At 41.0% G+C, this 16,813-nt stretch overlaps 1 protein-coding gene across 1 annotated transcript in view; it reads right to left on the reverse strand.

Annotated features, from left to right (window-relative positions):
- The window catches only part of AFAP1 (actin filament associated protein 1), a 246,477-nt gene that overhangs the window by 72,445 nt on the left and 157,219 nt on the right, over positions 1-16,813 (reverse strand). The window contains exons 7-9 of the mRNA XM_036762238.1: positions 13,395-13,487; positions 10,977-11,058; positions 2,394-2,543 (exon numbers count right to left, since the gene is read on the reverse strand). Coding sequence (XP_036618133.1) covers positions 2,394-2,543; positions 10,977-11,058; positions 13,395-13,487 — 325 coding nt within the window. The remainder of the gene's footprint in view (positions 1-2,393; positions 2,544-10,976; positions 11,059-13,394; positions 13,488-16,813) is intronic.

Here is a 16,813-nt window from a genome sequence, read left to right on the forward strand (position 1 = left end):
ATCTGGGACCCGTCCTGGTCATTCTAAATAGAGCATACCTATAAGTCCTAAACAGTAGCACTTGTCTGCCATCTGACCATTACCTGCTACTCAGTCCTGTATCATTGACTTACATGTTAATCATTTAGGTCAGGCTATGTTGTCGGGAAAGTCTCTTTCTAGTTCTCCCATTCCATGTTCTGAGATTGTTTCCAGCTCTCTTAGGTTCTCAGATCAACGTCTGCACTTCCATTCCACGTTCTATGTTCTAACATTCTGTGTTCTAAGGTCCTCCTTCCCAGTTATGGCATTCTGGGTTTTAAGGTCCCTTCCAGATCTGACTTTCTTTGATAGGAAGCCATCCTTTGCTATGTATCCGTTGTTCTCAGGTCCCACCTGGTTCTGACATTTTTTGTTTTCCTTATTCCCTTCTAGCTCTCCCCTTCAGTGATTCTCTGACTCTGCAATACTGTAGCTAAAAGCGCATAACAATCCCTTTTTTCATGAGTCTCACCCACCGATCTGGCTTCCAAGTGGGAGGCCCAGCCCTGATTTTTCTTACATTCATTTTACCAGTGAAAACCTACAGAGGCCCAGCTGTTCCCAACATATATCATGGAAGAGTTGGGTTTCGAACTCACAGCCCCTCATCCCTGGTATGGCTGTCTTCTATCAGCCCAACTAGTTCTGAATTTCCTCTCTGTGGGGAAGCAGAGCAGCAGCTGCAGCAGGCTCATTTTGGCAGGATCTGTCTGCTGGGCCTCTATCGAGGTCACCCTTTTGCTTGATACTTCACAGCTGTGCTTAAGGCTGGAAATAGGTCTTTTAAAAAAAAAAACTTATTTTCTTTTTACCGACATCCAAAAGGAAGCATTTGCCTCATCCCTACACCCCACCCCCCAAATGCTAAATTAGGTGACAGTTTTAAAATTTTGTGCAAGAATGACATTCCTTCAAGAGAAACAAAATCTGAAAGATCTTGATGATGCATTTTAAAAGAAATACACGTGGGTAATTATACGGATACTGATTTATAGTGACAGGCAGTGCCTCTAAGAGACTCTCTGCAAAACCATTTATTTGACTATACTTGCAAATAGAAACCTAGCTTTGTTTATTAAGAATAGTTAAGTCAGGTTAATTGCCAAGCCTTCCAAATACTTGAGGCTTCTACTCCCTGACTCCCCCCAGGAGGGAGTGAGGACTTCCCATCTCAACTCCCCTACTGCCCTGGCCTCTCATTAAGTCCATCACAACAGTCCCTAAGTTGGCTGCTCCTCCCACCATCTGCTTTTCCATCCTGAAATCCCAGGCTTTAGTATCCTACCAATCAAGTCCATTAAAAATCCATGGGAAGATGAAAGAGTCATAAAATGTTAGAGTACAAAGGGACCTGGGACAATATATGAAATGAAAGATCCTAAGATTTCAAGTGGGAAGAGGGAAAATAAATCATCTGACCAATCCCCCTCATTTTACAGATGAGGCACCTGAAGCCCAGGCTTGCCCAATAACAGATGTGTAGCAAATAGCAAAGTCAGGATTTGAACCCAGGGCTTCTCTCTCCATAACAATCCCTTATCATCCCAAAATTTTCTAAGATCCTCTCATCCTACTATTTCATAAAAGGAGTTAGTTTATTATAAAAAAAGATTATACCCTTGACTATTACCTCTCTGAATTCCCCTCCTGTGCTTCTTCTTACCACAAAGATTCTCATAACTTCCTCCACTTGCCTTGCTAGCCATCACCCCTTTATATCTTGCAATCTGACTTGTACTATGGCCATTGTAACAAATCTTATTACCAAACATCCCTTATTTGCCAAATCCAAAGTCTTATCTCCTTCTTCATCATCCTCCCCTTGATCTTAGGAGTTTTCAACACCACTCCTTTCCCTGCAACTGCTCCCTCTTGATTTTCTGGATATTTTTGTCCTGACTTTTTCCCTATCTCACAAGCTTCTTCCTCTCAGAATCCTTTGCTGTCTCCATTTCCTCTCTTTCCTTTCAAAATGTGGCTATGCCCCAAGGCTCACTTCTCTGCTCTCTCTTCAGTATCCCTTGGCAATCCACAGGGTTCATTCACATAAATTCAACTCTTTAGAGACCAGCAAAACATGCCTTCTTGTGGTTCCTCACACATGGCACTTCATCTCCCACCTTGTGTCTTTGCATTGGCCAGCTGCCATGAATGGAATGTGTTCCCTCCTTGCCTCTATCTTGGAAGAAGTCTTACTGATAGTGCAAAGGTCAAATCTGTTCAATGTCTTAATTAGAATGATCCTGGATTACAAATGAGGTGAGTCCAAAACTAGTACTTAACAGAAATGCTGGATTGGAGGTAAAACTCTATACTCCAGAAGAGGAGAGAAAATAAACCCACATCTAAAGTCTCACAAAACACCCTCTTACCACAGGTGGGCACATCTTCCTCAGCTGACGAGGTCTGTTCATCTGTAGACGGCTTTTTCTTTCCTAGACCAATGATCTTGGTAATCTTTTTCCCAGTGACTTTTGTCACTGTTCCCTTGGCTTCTGACTTTGAACTTTTTTTCCTCTTAACTATAAAAAAAGGGGAAAAATCCATAAGTGTGTTGTAATAACAGCCAACTGGGGAAAAAAATGAAAGCAACTGGATCTTATATCTAGAAACAGAAGAGACCTTAGAGAAGTTTATTAATCTGGGCTCCACAAGGTGTATAGATGGATTCCAGGGGATCCTTAGTTGAGAAAACAATTACATCTCTATTTTCACCAACCTCTAATTCAAATTTAGCATTTCCTTTGAGTGAGGGTTAAAAAACAAAACCCACATTCTGGCTTTCCCAAACTGCCAGGACATAAAAGGGTAAGTCCTCCTGTCTTAGAGGCCGTTCTGGTGAACCCCATCATTTTCCAAATGAGGACAATGAGGCTCAGAGAGGTTAAAAAACTTCCTCATGGTCACACATCTAATGTCGGAGGGAGGATTTGAACTCAGGTTCTCTGAGTCCAGAGCCATCACCATCCCCATCAACCCCTCAAGCCATGCTCCCTTCCCTACGAAATATATCAGACTTGAGAAAATTCAGTCTTAAAATGATTATAATAGTATTAATAGCTAGCATTTGCATTGTGTTTTATAGTTTACAAAGCTCTTTACACACACAATATGTGATTCAATCATCATTTTACAGATGAGAAACTGAGCACAATTACTTGCTCTTGTTTGCCTGGCTAAGAAGTGACTAGCTCCAAATTCAGTCCTTTTTCCATGAGACCATGCAAAACACCAAAACGGGCTTCTGGGGGAGAGGAGATACTTCTCAAAAGACACAAGAAGGAATCAATTAAGTGGCCTTTATGGTCTCTTCCATCTCTAGATCTTAGATCCAACTGTTTTGATGGTTTGCACATTTTCTCCCCCCATCAAAACGTATACTCCTTGAGATCAGGGGTCATGTTTTTGCCTTTCTTTGTATCCCTAGTTTTTGGCCCAGTGCCTGATACATAGTCAGCACTTCATCAATGCTCATTGACTGAAAAATGATTTCCCCAAGATCACGAAATTATTAAGTAGAAGAAAGGGCATTTGAACCCAGTTCCTCTGACTATAAGCCAAGGTTCTTTCTCCCATACACTGGGTTACTTCTTTTAAATCTCTTGACCCTATGTTGATACCAGTGGATCATGTGAAGCCATCCATCAATCATCTCTGGCTCTTCCTATAGGATCCACCCACCTCCTTTTTCTGCCACATGTGTATCTGATGATATACTTTCTGCAATTCCTTCTAAACAGTTCCTTCTTGGTGCTATGTGGCAGCCAACCCACACCCGCCATATGCCTCTCCATTGTCCTCTGGGTGACCCTCAGCTTTTAATCCTACAGAGGCCATGGTATTCCATGACTCACAGTCACAGAGCACCACCAGAAGAATTCTGATGTTAAAAAGATGAGTCTTTGTTTCAGGGAGAAGCTAGAGGTCATTATAAGCAATACACAATTTCCCAAAGGCAAGCCCCCCCGTTTCTCTCCTCTTCATTTCTGGCCCCAGTTCATTATCATTCTCAGATCCTATAAACTTTTATTCCAGATCCTAAGATATTACAAAACATCGTACCTCCTCTCATCCGGCCTCTCCCGGTATCGCCTCTATTTTGTTCTCTCTTCTCTATTTTTTTTCTCTCCGTTTTTGAAGGCCTCCCTTCTGTACCTAGAGCAGCTAGTTGGTGTAGTTGGGAGAGCAGGAGGACCTGGGTTCATATCCAGCCTCAGACACTTGACACTTAACTAGCTGTGTGATGCTGGTCAAGTCACTTAACCCCAAATGCCTTGCCAAATATATATATAAGAGTGAGACAAGCTCTAAGCCTGCCAAGTCAGTCTTCTAGTAGCCTTATGTTTCTGTCTGTCTGTCTGTCTCTCTCTCTCTCTCTCTCTCTCTCTCTTCCCCCTTCCTTTTTGTTGTCTCTGTCTTCCTGGTCTCAGTTTCCACTACCCTATGTCCTCTCCATGAAGAAACTGAAGGGCTTTGCTATTGACTGGTTGTTATTGTTCTTTTGTTGGCTTTTTGTACAAAGCAGAGAAGGCTGAGCACATTTTAAAATAAGCAAGTCCTACACTGCTTTCTCAAAAAAACATCAGATCAAAGACTTGCATGATAATACTAAAAACACAAACTGTGGAGGCATACACAGCAAAACAAACAAATGGCCCCTTTTCAAAAATAAAGCACCCAAATCTATTTATGATGCTTCATCTAAAGGCTCATCTCCACTACAATTATCATTTGACATACTGGTCTGTGGGTGGGGTAACTGTATCCTGCATATTCAGCCTAACTAGGCCATGACACTCCAAAGAAACAGTGGATGACCTTCCTCAGAACCCTTCCTAAACTGAGGTTTCATCTGAATGTCAAGGGGATGACTTCATAGCAGACTTGAGCTAAGCTTGAAAAAGAACTCCTGCAGATTTTAGGTCAAGGGAATTACAGGACCCAGAAAAACAGGAGGGAGAGAGAAGCGGAAAGGAAGGAGAAACAAAAACAGAAAGACAGAAACAGAAACGGGGGGGGGGGGGAGAGAGAGAGAGAGAGAGAGAGAGAGAGAGAGAGCCAACATCCTAACCCTTCCTTACGAATGAGGTCATTCACCTAAATCTTGTTCTTTCAGGGTTATTACGCTCTTTAGACCTAAGAAATGAGTCACAGTGGAAAATTACTTTAAAAAAAGGAACTGCTCCCTAAAGATATATCCATTGTCCTTTTCAGGGTGTCCCTTCTCCTAGGCCTCACCACTGTGAGGCTGAGACTTGGTGACAGATGGTGATACTAACAACAGAGAACCTGTTACCCTGTGTTAGGAGTGGCTCATCACCAGAGGGTCAGCCACCGGATGGCTTTTTATTTTTATCCTCAGCAATTCAGGAAGAAGTAATTATTGAGGGGCAGGGACTTGAACCTATGGAGGGAACCCAAGAAATCTCAGATTTTATCCAGTTCCCAATAAGCCAGCAGGGACTGGAAGAAAAATCACAGCATAGTTCCATTTTAGAAAGATGACATAGAAATAGGAATACTAAAATTTGGTTTAGTGGATAGAGACTTTACCTGGAACACAAGAAGAACTATATTCAAAGTCCTGCCTTAGGCACATGCTGGCTGTGGGACTCTGGGTAAGTCACCTCCTTCTCAGTGTCCAAAACTCCCCTGATTTCAGAGCTCTCATAACCAGTGAAATTACATATCCAGTTTACAAAAAAAAAGGATATTAGGACATTTTATTTCTTAAAGAATTTAGCTTTATAAATTAATTCATGAGAAGTATAGTGGATAAAGAGATGACCCAGAAAGAACTGGGTTCTTTCAGGTCCCACTAATGAAATATATGACTGTGTGACCCCAGACAGCTATTTTGCTTCTATAAGACAATTCCACATCTGCATTGTTAGAGGGAGTCTTCTCACCGGGAGCTCTTTAAACTGATGAAATCATAGGTCTGGGGGGAAAAAGTAAATCAACAAGGCCAAACAATGTGGGAGCCAGAAAAGACTTTAGCAAGGAATTACCTAGAGTGTTAGAGCTGGAAAGGACCATGGGAATCATGTAGCCCAACCCACTCATTTTATAGATAAGGAAGCATTTATTTAAAAAAAAAGAAACAGAAAATTCTCAATCTACTCTACTTGACCACCCATGATAGAAAATTCAGTGTGTCCTCAACTGGTGAGCATAAGCAACCAGGGCTGAGTGGGTTACTGAAAAGCAGATACAGAAACACAACAAATTTTAAACTTTTATGCAATCCACACATTTGGCATTTCTGCACCCTGCATACAATCTAAACAAGAGTATGTGAACAAAATGAATGCATGCCTTTAAACCCTAGGAATCGTTTTATCAGGGTGGGTGGGGGATGAGTTGGTATCACCCAAAGTATTTATTCAATGCTTTTGCCAATAGTTCCTTGCATAAACTATCCTGTAATAGATCTGTGAAATGGTGGGTGTGGACACCCGTTCGTTCTGCCCCTCGGGTCCCCACTCTGACAGACTCCTCTCTCCTTACGTAGACATCATTTTAATGAGATGCACACCCAGGCTCATTATTTTTGTATTACACTGATTTACTTTGCCAAAATTTAAGGAATGAATCCATCACCCCTGAAAGAAAAAAAGGGCGGGTGGAGGAATTCTTCAGGGAAAGCAAGTCATTGTGGCTTTGGACAGATGTGTTCTGGAATGTTCCAAACCAAGAGGAGCAACTGAGTGAGTTCTAGGAAGCGGTGAAATAAGCCTATATTGTGGTACTAATAGAACCTCACAACTTGACAAAGGAAAAGCATGGGTTCTCAGAGCTGGAAGGAACCTAAAAAACATAGCCATATACAACATGGGAAGCTAGTACCAAAAAGTCACAGCACATAATAGTGAAAAGTGACCTTAGACAACATGTAGTCCAACCCTCTCAGTTAATAGATAGAGAAATCAAGGCCCAGAAAGGAAAGGGACTTACAGACCCTAACAGAATTAGAATGAATTTGAGAGGACTACTTCCCATGCCGTGCAGAAATCTCTCCAATAGCTGTGTTGACAAATAGCCACATCTAGAGATGTGCAGAGATCATAGCATCACAGACTTAGGACAAAGAAGGATTTAGTGGTCATCTAACCCACCCGCACTGTTTTATGGATTAAGAAACTGAGACCTACAGAGATTAATATGACCTGACCAGTAATAAATAAAAGCCCCAAAGCAGGATTCAAACCACTATCCTATGTCTCCAAATCCAGTGTCATACTATACCACATTGACCACAGAATGAGTAACTCAGGCCTTTTCTGTCTTCTCAGCTGTCTCTTCAATATGCTCCTAAAGGCCCCATGGAGCTCTTCCTTGAGCCTCAGTTTTGGACAAGGGCCCCAGACCCTTCCTCTACTGTTTTCCAGGCCTCTTCTATGTGTTTTCTTCCTCTATTAGAATGCAAGTTCCTGGAAAGCAGGAACTGTCTTTCTTTTTGCTTACATTTGAATCCCCAGTGTCTGGTATATAACAACCACTTAATAAATACTAATAGTACTTAATAAATACTAACCCTTGACTGACCCAAATTTAGCTCTCTTTATACTACATCTTTATTCTACATTGAAAAAACCAAACCTCTGAACCAAACATCTAAGAAACATTACTTGCCCCAAATAATAAACAAGAAGACACATTTCTATAGCACCTTAAAGTTCACATGGTGCCTTCCTCACAAAAGTTTTCTGAGACAGGTAGTATAATTCTTTTTTTTTTTTTTTGGAGAGGGGAAGGCAAGGCAATTGGGGTTAAGTGACTTGCCCAAGGTCACACAGCTAGTAAGTGTGTCAAGTGTCTGAGGCTGGATTTGAACTCAGGTCCTCCTGACTCCAGGGCCAGTGCTTTACTCACTGCACCACTTAGCTGCCCCTGTAATTCTTAATATTTCCTTTCTACAGACAAGAAAACCAAGGGACTCAAGAGATGAACTGACTTGGCCAGGAATATATTGCCAGCAAATCTGAAGTAGCATTCAAGCAAAGAATTCTTCTGGCTCCAAGACCAGCTCTCTTCTCACTGACTTTCTTTAAAAAATTGAAATGATCCCTGAGCTTTCAATGTACTTTTATTTATACCATTGTATAAAGGGGGGGTGGGGTGGGAAGGTGTTGGCAAAAGCACCAGGGCAAATGAGTCATTTTTAATCTATCAAGCTATCTGGAGATAGCACTCACTTTCAAATATCCAATCTTGAAGAAGTAAGAAATAAAGAGAAACAAAACACTTCACAGACTGAGTGGAAAACTCCCATTTTTAAACACTACATGGAGACCTTAGACTATTTCCTGACAGAGCCAAACTTAAAGATAGCTTTCCTGTTTTTAATCATATATGACATGCCCTGAGGAAGACAGAGATAACATTTTCCCCTGAATAACTTCCTAGGAATAAAACTATCATTTATGCCCTGGGTGGCGGGGGGAGGAACCACTTGTGATCAAAATAGAGGTCATGCCCTTGACCACCATAAACTGGCCAGACAAGTAACACAATCCACTTATTATGTGGATTGTGTATATCCACATAATCCCAGATTAGGATTTTTAGGAACGAAGAGGATTTCCATTTGGTTCATCCTGAATTCAGTTGCATCCCATTCCATTCCATAAAATACATTCTTATTAAGCACCTACTATGTGTGAAGCATTATGCTTGTTGCTTAAGGACACAACAATGGAAAAGACAACACTTGGCTTCAAGAAGCCATACATCCCAACTGGGAGAGTGTGGTGGGGAGGAGGGAGTGAATATGATGAATAAATACGATATAAGAAAGAAAATGGGAAGAAGCAAAATGGAGGCAAGTCAGGAATGAAGTTTTTGGCCTCCTTTTGGTTCTATTGTCTGTGGTTAATGCCACTTTCTCCAAGAAGTCCTCCTCTGGATCCTCCTGCCCACCAAGTCAGTGTAACCTTTCCTCCGTACATCACAAGACACCTGCCATGTTTTATTTTTCATTACATTTCATCTATGTCATGCTAGAATGTGAGGACTATAAAGGCAAAGTTGTCATCTCTCTCAGGATCAACCTGTGTGCTGTGTACATGGTAGGAGCTTAATAAATGTTTGCTGAAATGAACTGGTGATTATCTCAGTTGACTGGAATATGCATCAGTAAGACCAAGGCCCCCGAGGTCATGTCCTGGTACCTGTTGCGTCAGACACCCTTTCTCTAGGCATGGGAATAAACTCCAACCAAGACAACAAGACAAGGCTGTATCTGAAATCCAGTTTTATCATCATACTCTCTCCCTCATCTTCTGTCATCCTCCCTCATCCAAACAACTCACTACAAGGAAGACAGAAGGAGTGCAAGAAGGTCCAACAAAATAGATGCCGCCACAAACCCCTCTTTCCAGAACTCTTGGCCTCTCCTCCTACAGCACAGTGTGACTGATGATACATTAGTGGTGTTTCTTCTGCTAACTCCCCGGAATACTCTGGATAGCTGTGGCCAGTGGTGGAAACAATAATGTTCCCTCAGTCAGCTGCCAAATCAATCCAGCCGTTCACCACAGCCCCTGGGTAGTAGGTGGGTCTCCTGGGAATCTTAAACCAGCTGACTGATGTTCTACCTATGTCCCCTTAGAACCAATGAATCCTATTTCCCTTCTCAGAACCAATGAATCCTGTTTCCATATGGAACTAACACAGTATAGATACTTTCCTCAAATGGCTTATGTAGTGTCACATAAAGGAAAACTGCTCCATAATTAGAGATCATACCTCTTTGGTCAGCCAACAAGCCAACAGAATTTATCAAGTATTTACTATGTGCCAAACACTAGGGATACAAATAAAGGCAAAAACACAATCCTTATTTTCAAGGAACTATCATTTTAACGAGGGAGGCAAAATGTATACCTGGTCCAATGCATGATACTCCTGACTTTGTCCCAATGTCTTTCTCAAAATAACAGATACTTCTACTCCAACAGTTTTTTCTTGAGATTGATGAGTTCATCCACAAACCCCCATTTGAGGAAGTCCCCAAATAAGACCTGTTCCCCTCCATGGCTGCCCATACCCATTTCTCAAACTTGTGCCCCTCCAATCCCTTCAACTTCGTTTTTATATGCTGTCTTCTCCCATTAGAAGGAAGGTTCTTTGAAGGCAGGGACTGTCACTTTTGCTTATATTTGTATTCCTATCACTTATCACTGTGTCTGGCATATGCTAAGGGCATGATAAAGGTTTATCTATCTATGCATCTATTTGTGGTCGTACAAGATATGTCCAGAGTAGGTTGGGTTCTGTGAGGGATAAGGAGAGAAGGTAGGGATGATCATTTAATTTGTCTGAATAACAGAAAAAATGCTTTGCAATAATTTTATCAAAATTTTATGAGATACACACTCTTTCTTGTGTGTACATAAACCATTCACTCATCACTATGTTGGAAGTATCACAAACTAACAGAACTAGGTAATCCTACCGAAGATGCATCTCTGCTTGGCTGTTGCAGGATGGGAAACCAATAGGAAGGTCCTGATACCATAAGTTCCCTGAAAGATCTTCAAGCTCAGCCAATCCAACCTTCTCATATTACTGATTAGAACTAAGTTTCCTTGAGAGATGAGATGACTTGCCCAAGAAGGTAGTAAACAAGAGTCAGGATTTGAACCAAGGACTTAGAACTCCAGACTTACTGCTTTACCCATTACACTACGTTTTCTTTTACTGTATTCTACTCAAGAACCCTTCTTCGGGTTAAAAATAAAATAAAATAAAACCCAGACATTGAGAAAGTGAGGACTAATCATAGCTAGGCTTGAAATCTACCAAAAGGGGTTTCCCTCACTCCGCTGAATGGTGGGATACAGTCCTCTAGCACCCACGTCACCAAAGTTGACTAAATTGGCTGTTAGACGTTTCACAAAATCAAACTTTTTACCATATTTGAACAATGGAGGACCATCCTCAAGACTCACCTTGTTCTTTTCCGTTGCACATGGTAATTCCATTTTCTGCGCCACCCTCCCCATCTGAGCTCGGCCTCTCTGAGGACAGTTTCTACATGGACAAAAGGATGAGATCATTTCTGTAGTGTCATATTGGTTCTGCAGTGGGTCAAGAATCAATTAAAAATCCTCTGGAATACAAAATAAAAGGGAATCGAGCCCTAATCTACCCAGAAGGAGCAGAAACAGAGTCTAGATGCTTACATTGCTGCAAAAGCATTGGAAATCAAACAAAAGCACCTCCACCCTACAGCTATTCTAACAGGTGCTGCTATAGTATTTACTTCACTCTGCTAAACACCTTCATAGGTTTGGTCTTTCATATGGTCTGCAAAAGTTATCTGCTCTCCAAAAACGCCTCCCCTCAAAATCTGCACTGTCCATGATAGCATTCAGTAGCATCTCCTAAAGCTCGCCATGTCACTATCCATCCTGCTTTGTGGAAGCAAAAATACTAACAGTTCCATTTACAAATACAAACAAATTCCTACTGGAATCAAGTGAGTAAGAGCCTTCACCTATTTAGCCTCAATTTCTTTATCTGTCAAATGGGGATGATAGTAATAATAACTCACAATCACATGACATTTTAAGGTGGTTTTTTTTAATGTCAGTTGAAGGTCTTAAAATGTGAGTTTTTCCTCACAATAAATCTATGGGGATAGAAAATACCAATATTATTATCACCAGAAATGTCCTCAAGTGACAGCATTGCCTAGAAGGGTACCATGTATCTCCAGGGAATTCAAGGACCAATTAATGTCTATGTTAGTAGAGGAAAGGCCCTGAAAAGGAAATATTCTGAGAGAAACTGCAGGGGATGTTTTTTTTTTTTCACTTTTCTTGCTATCCCTAGCACTTGCCATAGGGTCTGGCCCCACAAGGTGCTTAATAAACACGTGTTTGACTTGACTTGTCTTTTACAGCTGTGTTTTATACAACTCAAGGGAGGAAAGAAAGGTCCTTGAGTTAACAACTGGCTTGTTTCAGCATTTCCTATTATTACTATAATCTTATCTTTCAATAAGTAAAAAGATAGTAGAGAGGGATAAGAAAAATACAAATAATTGCTTTTCTGAAAAGCACATTTTCAGTGCTTGGCAATTGATGCTGCTCTTTGTCCTTTGTTCTCAAAGAGGACCATGACATCGGGGAGATGATGCCATGACATGCAAGTGAATTGGATTTAAGTGAGGCAGGGCCATGCAAAGTTACCAGCCTCACTTTCTCCTCCAGAGCCATCTGGGTCCAGTGACAAGATATGGATCAGGACAACTAGAGGTGACCCTGGATTTAGGTGGAACCTTGGCCTTTTCAAGCTTTTCAAGCTAAGTAACAATTCATGTTTATGTGGCACTTTAAAATTTATATATTGCTTTCATATCCTTTATCTCATCTGAACCTCACAACAACCCTAGAGATGGGCACGTTGAGGTATTATCTCGATGTAATGAGAGAAAAAAACTAAGACTCAGAAAAAGAAAGGGACTTGTTCAAAGGTCAATGAATAAAATCAAGGTTAAAAAATAAAATCAGTATTGCTGAGAGAATCTGAGACCCTTGAGAGCAAGGATGGTTTTATTTTTATCTCTGTACCCTCAGGGCCCAATAGAATGCTTTACAAACAGTAGAGGATGAATCATTTTTGATGAACTAAACTTCAATTAACAAGTAGAGGAGCCAGAACTACAATCTTAGCCTTGTAACTCTAAGCTCAGTGCTCTTTACACAACCCCAGGCTGCCTCTGATGATATGCTTAGATACTTCAAAGGATTGGTACTTACATATGTCTAGTTAAAGATCGTCTATCAGAATACACTAGAAAGCCCTCTACCTCTTCTCATTCTGTGAAATGCACGGAGTTGGAAGAGATTTTTGTAGATGAGGCTCAGAGAGAGAAAGTGAAGTAAAGAGTTAAAACCCCTCCCTCTTCAAATCCTGTATTGTTTCTACTGTCTACATGCTGTCCCTCATTGTGTCTGCATCTTTGTGTGTGTGTGTGTGTGTGTGTGTGTGTGTGCGTGTGTTATTTTCATGGATCTTCCATACAGGACCATGAAACATTTTTAAAAAATGTAAACCTGAAAATTTGCAATGAAGAGATGCTAGCACTTGTATCATAGAAATGTATGACTAGCTCTTGAAGGAGTAACAATAAATAGTTATTGTCTAAGAAAAGGGGAGCATGAACAAAAAGGGTAAGACACTCTTCTTCCCTGGGCAAGGCTATCCCAGTGAGTGTGGTCCCCAAAAAAGAAAACCCAATAATAAAAAAAAATTAAAAAATAAAAAAGAGATTATTGAATAGCTTTTTCCTGGTCCAATGGAGGCGGCTTGAATCAGCTAATCTGAAGGCATATTCTTGGTCTTCCCTTTCATGAGGTTACCTTCTCTAGCTCAGTCTTGTGCACTGGAGAACTAGACGAAGGCCCATCCGAATCCACCGTTCCACCGCAATTGCTGTAGACTTCTTTTATAACCTGAAAATAAAAAGATGTATTTCATGAATATGACACAATGACTTAGTGATAATTATCGTTACATCATAGTATAGAATTTAATTATTAATTTTATATATTTTATAATAATAATAACTAGCATTGGTATATAATATTATAATACAAATATATTTGTATTATGTGACTCCAAGCCCAGTTATCCACTATAACATGGAGAAAGCTGGAAGAGAGCTTCGAATTCACCTTAACCAACCTCCCTCATTCTACGGACAGGGAAATTGTGCCCAGAAAGAAGTCATTTGTTCAAGATCACATTGCTACCAGATAGCCAGGGCAAGGACTTGAACTCAGGTCTTTGGACCCCCATAGGGAAGGCTCTTTCCCCTACTCTATAACATGCAACCTGAAGCAGTGTACTTTTTTAGACTACTGGTACAAAACACCCTGATCCTCACACTGAAGAATAAACAGGCCAATATTTTACCAGCAGTTAAAAATTTTATGGGCTAGTCTTCTGTCTTTCTGATTCTGGAACCATGTCCGAATTGCTGAGTGAAAGCCTGGCCCCTCCTGGTTAGAAGGGAAACACAAGGGCCTGCGGGGGTAGTTCTGCAACATGATCTCCATGGACATGGCGACATTAATTTGGCTTGGACTGGACTGGCAATGGGATGGGATCCAAGGTCTGATGAGAGAACAGGACAACATGCCCAGCCATTCAGTTGCCCCAGCTGCTCCTCTATGAAGAAATAATGAAGTGTGGACCAAAATTCAGATACTGAGCTATCACTGCTGCTCACTGCAATGATGTATTTTCTTGGTAGTTAACTGTGAAGGACTCAGAGTGGCCACAATTAAAGCTGCCCCCTAAATCAATTGTCAGTTTAATTCAGTAAACATTAAGTGTTTACTCTCCTGGGCAATGAGGAAACTGAGATGGAAATAGGCTCTGTCCTCCTGGCACATCTAAGTTTACCATCTACTGAAGGGAAAGAGATACATACGCAGATAACTCTGGATTTTAGATTTTGAGGTGAAAGGCACCACAGAGGTTATCCAATCCAATGTTCCCTTTTTAAAGATGAGGAACCTGAGGGCAGCTAGGTGGCACGGTGAGTAGAGCACAGGCCCCGGAGTCAGGAGGACCTGAGCTCAAATCCGGCCTCAGAAACTTGACACATGTACTAGCTGTGTGACTTTGGGCAAGTCACTTAACCCCAATTGCCCTGCCAAAAAGCAAAAAAAAAAAAAAAATGAGGAAACTGAGGCCCAGAGAAGTTAATTAGCTTTGCCCAACATGCCTCAGTATTAGATTTTGAGCCCATATAATTTGACTCCAAATGCAGCACTGATATGATAAAAGGTATCATGTGAAAGGAGGACAGCAGAGAATCCAGGGCTATAGAGAAACCTGAGTAGAGAAAAATGATTTTCAGCTGGGAAGATTTCACAGATGCTACAAGATCTGGGGTAGGCTTTGAAGGCCAGTTTTCCATTAAAGCTAGCAGCTTCTTGACTTGTTCTTTATAAACTGTCTTGATTCCAGTTAAGAAATTTAACAGGCAGAGAAGAAGCCTTCTGATTCAATTCCCCCTGCAGAGACCATCAGTACATTTCACAAATACCAGAAAAAGACAAGCATCTCTTTAAAAGCTTCCAAAACTCTGTGCACATCCTTTTATCTCAATATCATAACTATCTCCCCTGAAAGGGATATCACTGCTAATTTGGTTTCGTACAAGTCAGAACCCGAGATTTCTTCACCTGTAGGGCTTGATGAAATCCAATTCAAATGCCTTTGGATTTCACAAATGTTTCTCAATTTCACAAATCCCAGATTTTACACAAGGGGCTAAACGCCTCAAGATGCTTCCATCTGCATGCTCACAGCTCAAGATATCGTGAGCCACTGAGCCCTTTGATAGGGATAAAAATCCTGTGGCCTCTGGATCCTCACTAGCTCCTTAAGGCCACTGAAGAAGAAATTTCATTGAAAGACAAAAAGAAATTACAACACAATGTCTGAAAAGACGTCAGTATGGAACAGCATACATGAATTACTCATTCACACCCAGAAGCAAAGCTATAGATCTTAGTGTCCCCCAAACCACCATACAATGTGATAACAATCTCTGCTCCCCGAGCTGTTGGGTCCATCTTGGCAATGTAAGGCTAAAGAAAAACAATTGGAGGCCTTTTTATAACTCAATTTTCATTTTCACTTGGAAACCCCATGCTAATCTAACCATCTTACAGATGAGGAAATTGAGGGGAAGGCATTTGACTTGTCCAGGGTCTCACAGGTAGTAAGTAGCAGAGGTTAGAGTTGAACCCATATTTATGACTGATCCAGTGTGCATTTTACTACCCTACACAGTTCTGGGTCACAATTTCCTACTGCAATTTGTTGAAGAAGGAATACAATTATTTTCTAAGGATGAACTGGGTTTGTGCATTGAAATGTCCACAAGTTGGAATTTCCTATGAGGAAAAATTAACCATGGTGGAAAAGTTCAATTGAAAGTTGTACAAAGTTGTGAGAAACCCAATCTCTTACTCATCTGTCTCCATGTCCCCCTTTTCCTCCCTTTCCCCTTGTCAGAAAAATCCTTCTTTGCTTTGAATACAGGAAGCACTTTGTTACCTTTCAATGCATGTAATGATGATATTTTCCAAACTAGAATATCAAGATACATGATCTGATAACTTTTGTGTGTATGAATGGGGCGGAATACTTGAAATCAGTTATCTCAGAAGAAATCCCTCCCTGAAATCTTCCATATAAGAAAAGTCCAACACAGATCTGAATGCCTGCATTCAGAGGGAGAAGGACAGCAGCCACAGAAGACAACTGCTCCAGACACTATTCATTATCCTGGCTGGTTCTTCGACTACTCTCATGTTTAAGTCTGGTCTATTCTCATTTTATGTGTGTCTGATCTTTATTTCACAAACTTGGCCAGATTTTATCTGCTTGGGTATCTCACCCCAAAGAACCAAATTCCAAAAATGCCTTCCAAAATCCTTAAAGGAAGAGCCCATCTCTTACTCTGAGAGGATGGCACAGGACATAGCATGCTAAACTTGGAGTCTGGAAGCCCTGGGTTTATACACTGCCTCTGACACCTATTAACTGGAGGGCTTTGTTGTTGTTTGGTCGTTTTCATTCACATCTGATTCTTCTTGACCCCATTTGGGGTTTTCTTGGCAAAGATACTGGAGTGGCTTGCCATTTACTTTTCTGGCTCATTTACAGATGAAGAAACTGAGGCAAAAAGGGTTAAGTGTCTTACCCAGGGTCACACAGCTAGTAAGTGTCTGAGACCAGATTTGAACTCAGGAAGATG

The sequence above is a fragment of the Trichosurus vulpecula genome, chromosome 6 (genome assembly GCF_011100635.1).
Source record: "Trichosurus vulpecula isolate mTriVul1 chromosome 6, mTriVul1.pri, whole genome shotgun sequence".
NCBI lineage: Eukaryota > Metazoa > Chordata > Mammalia > Diprotodontia > Phalangeridae > Trichosurus > Trichosurus vulpecula.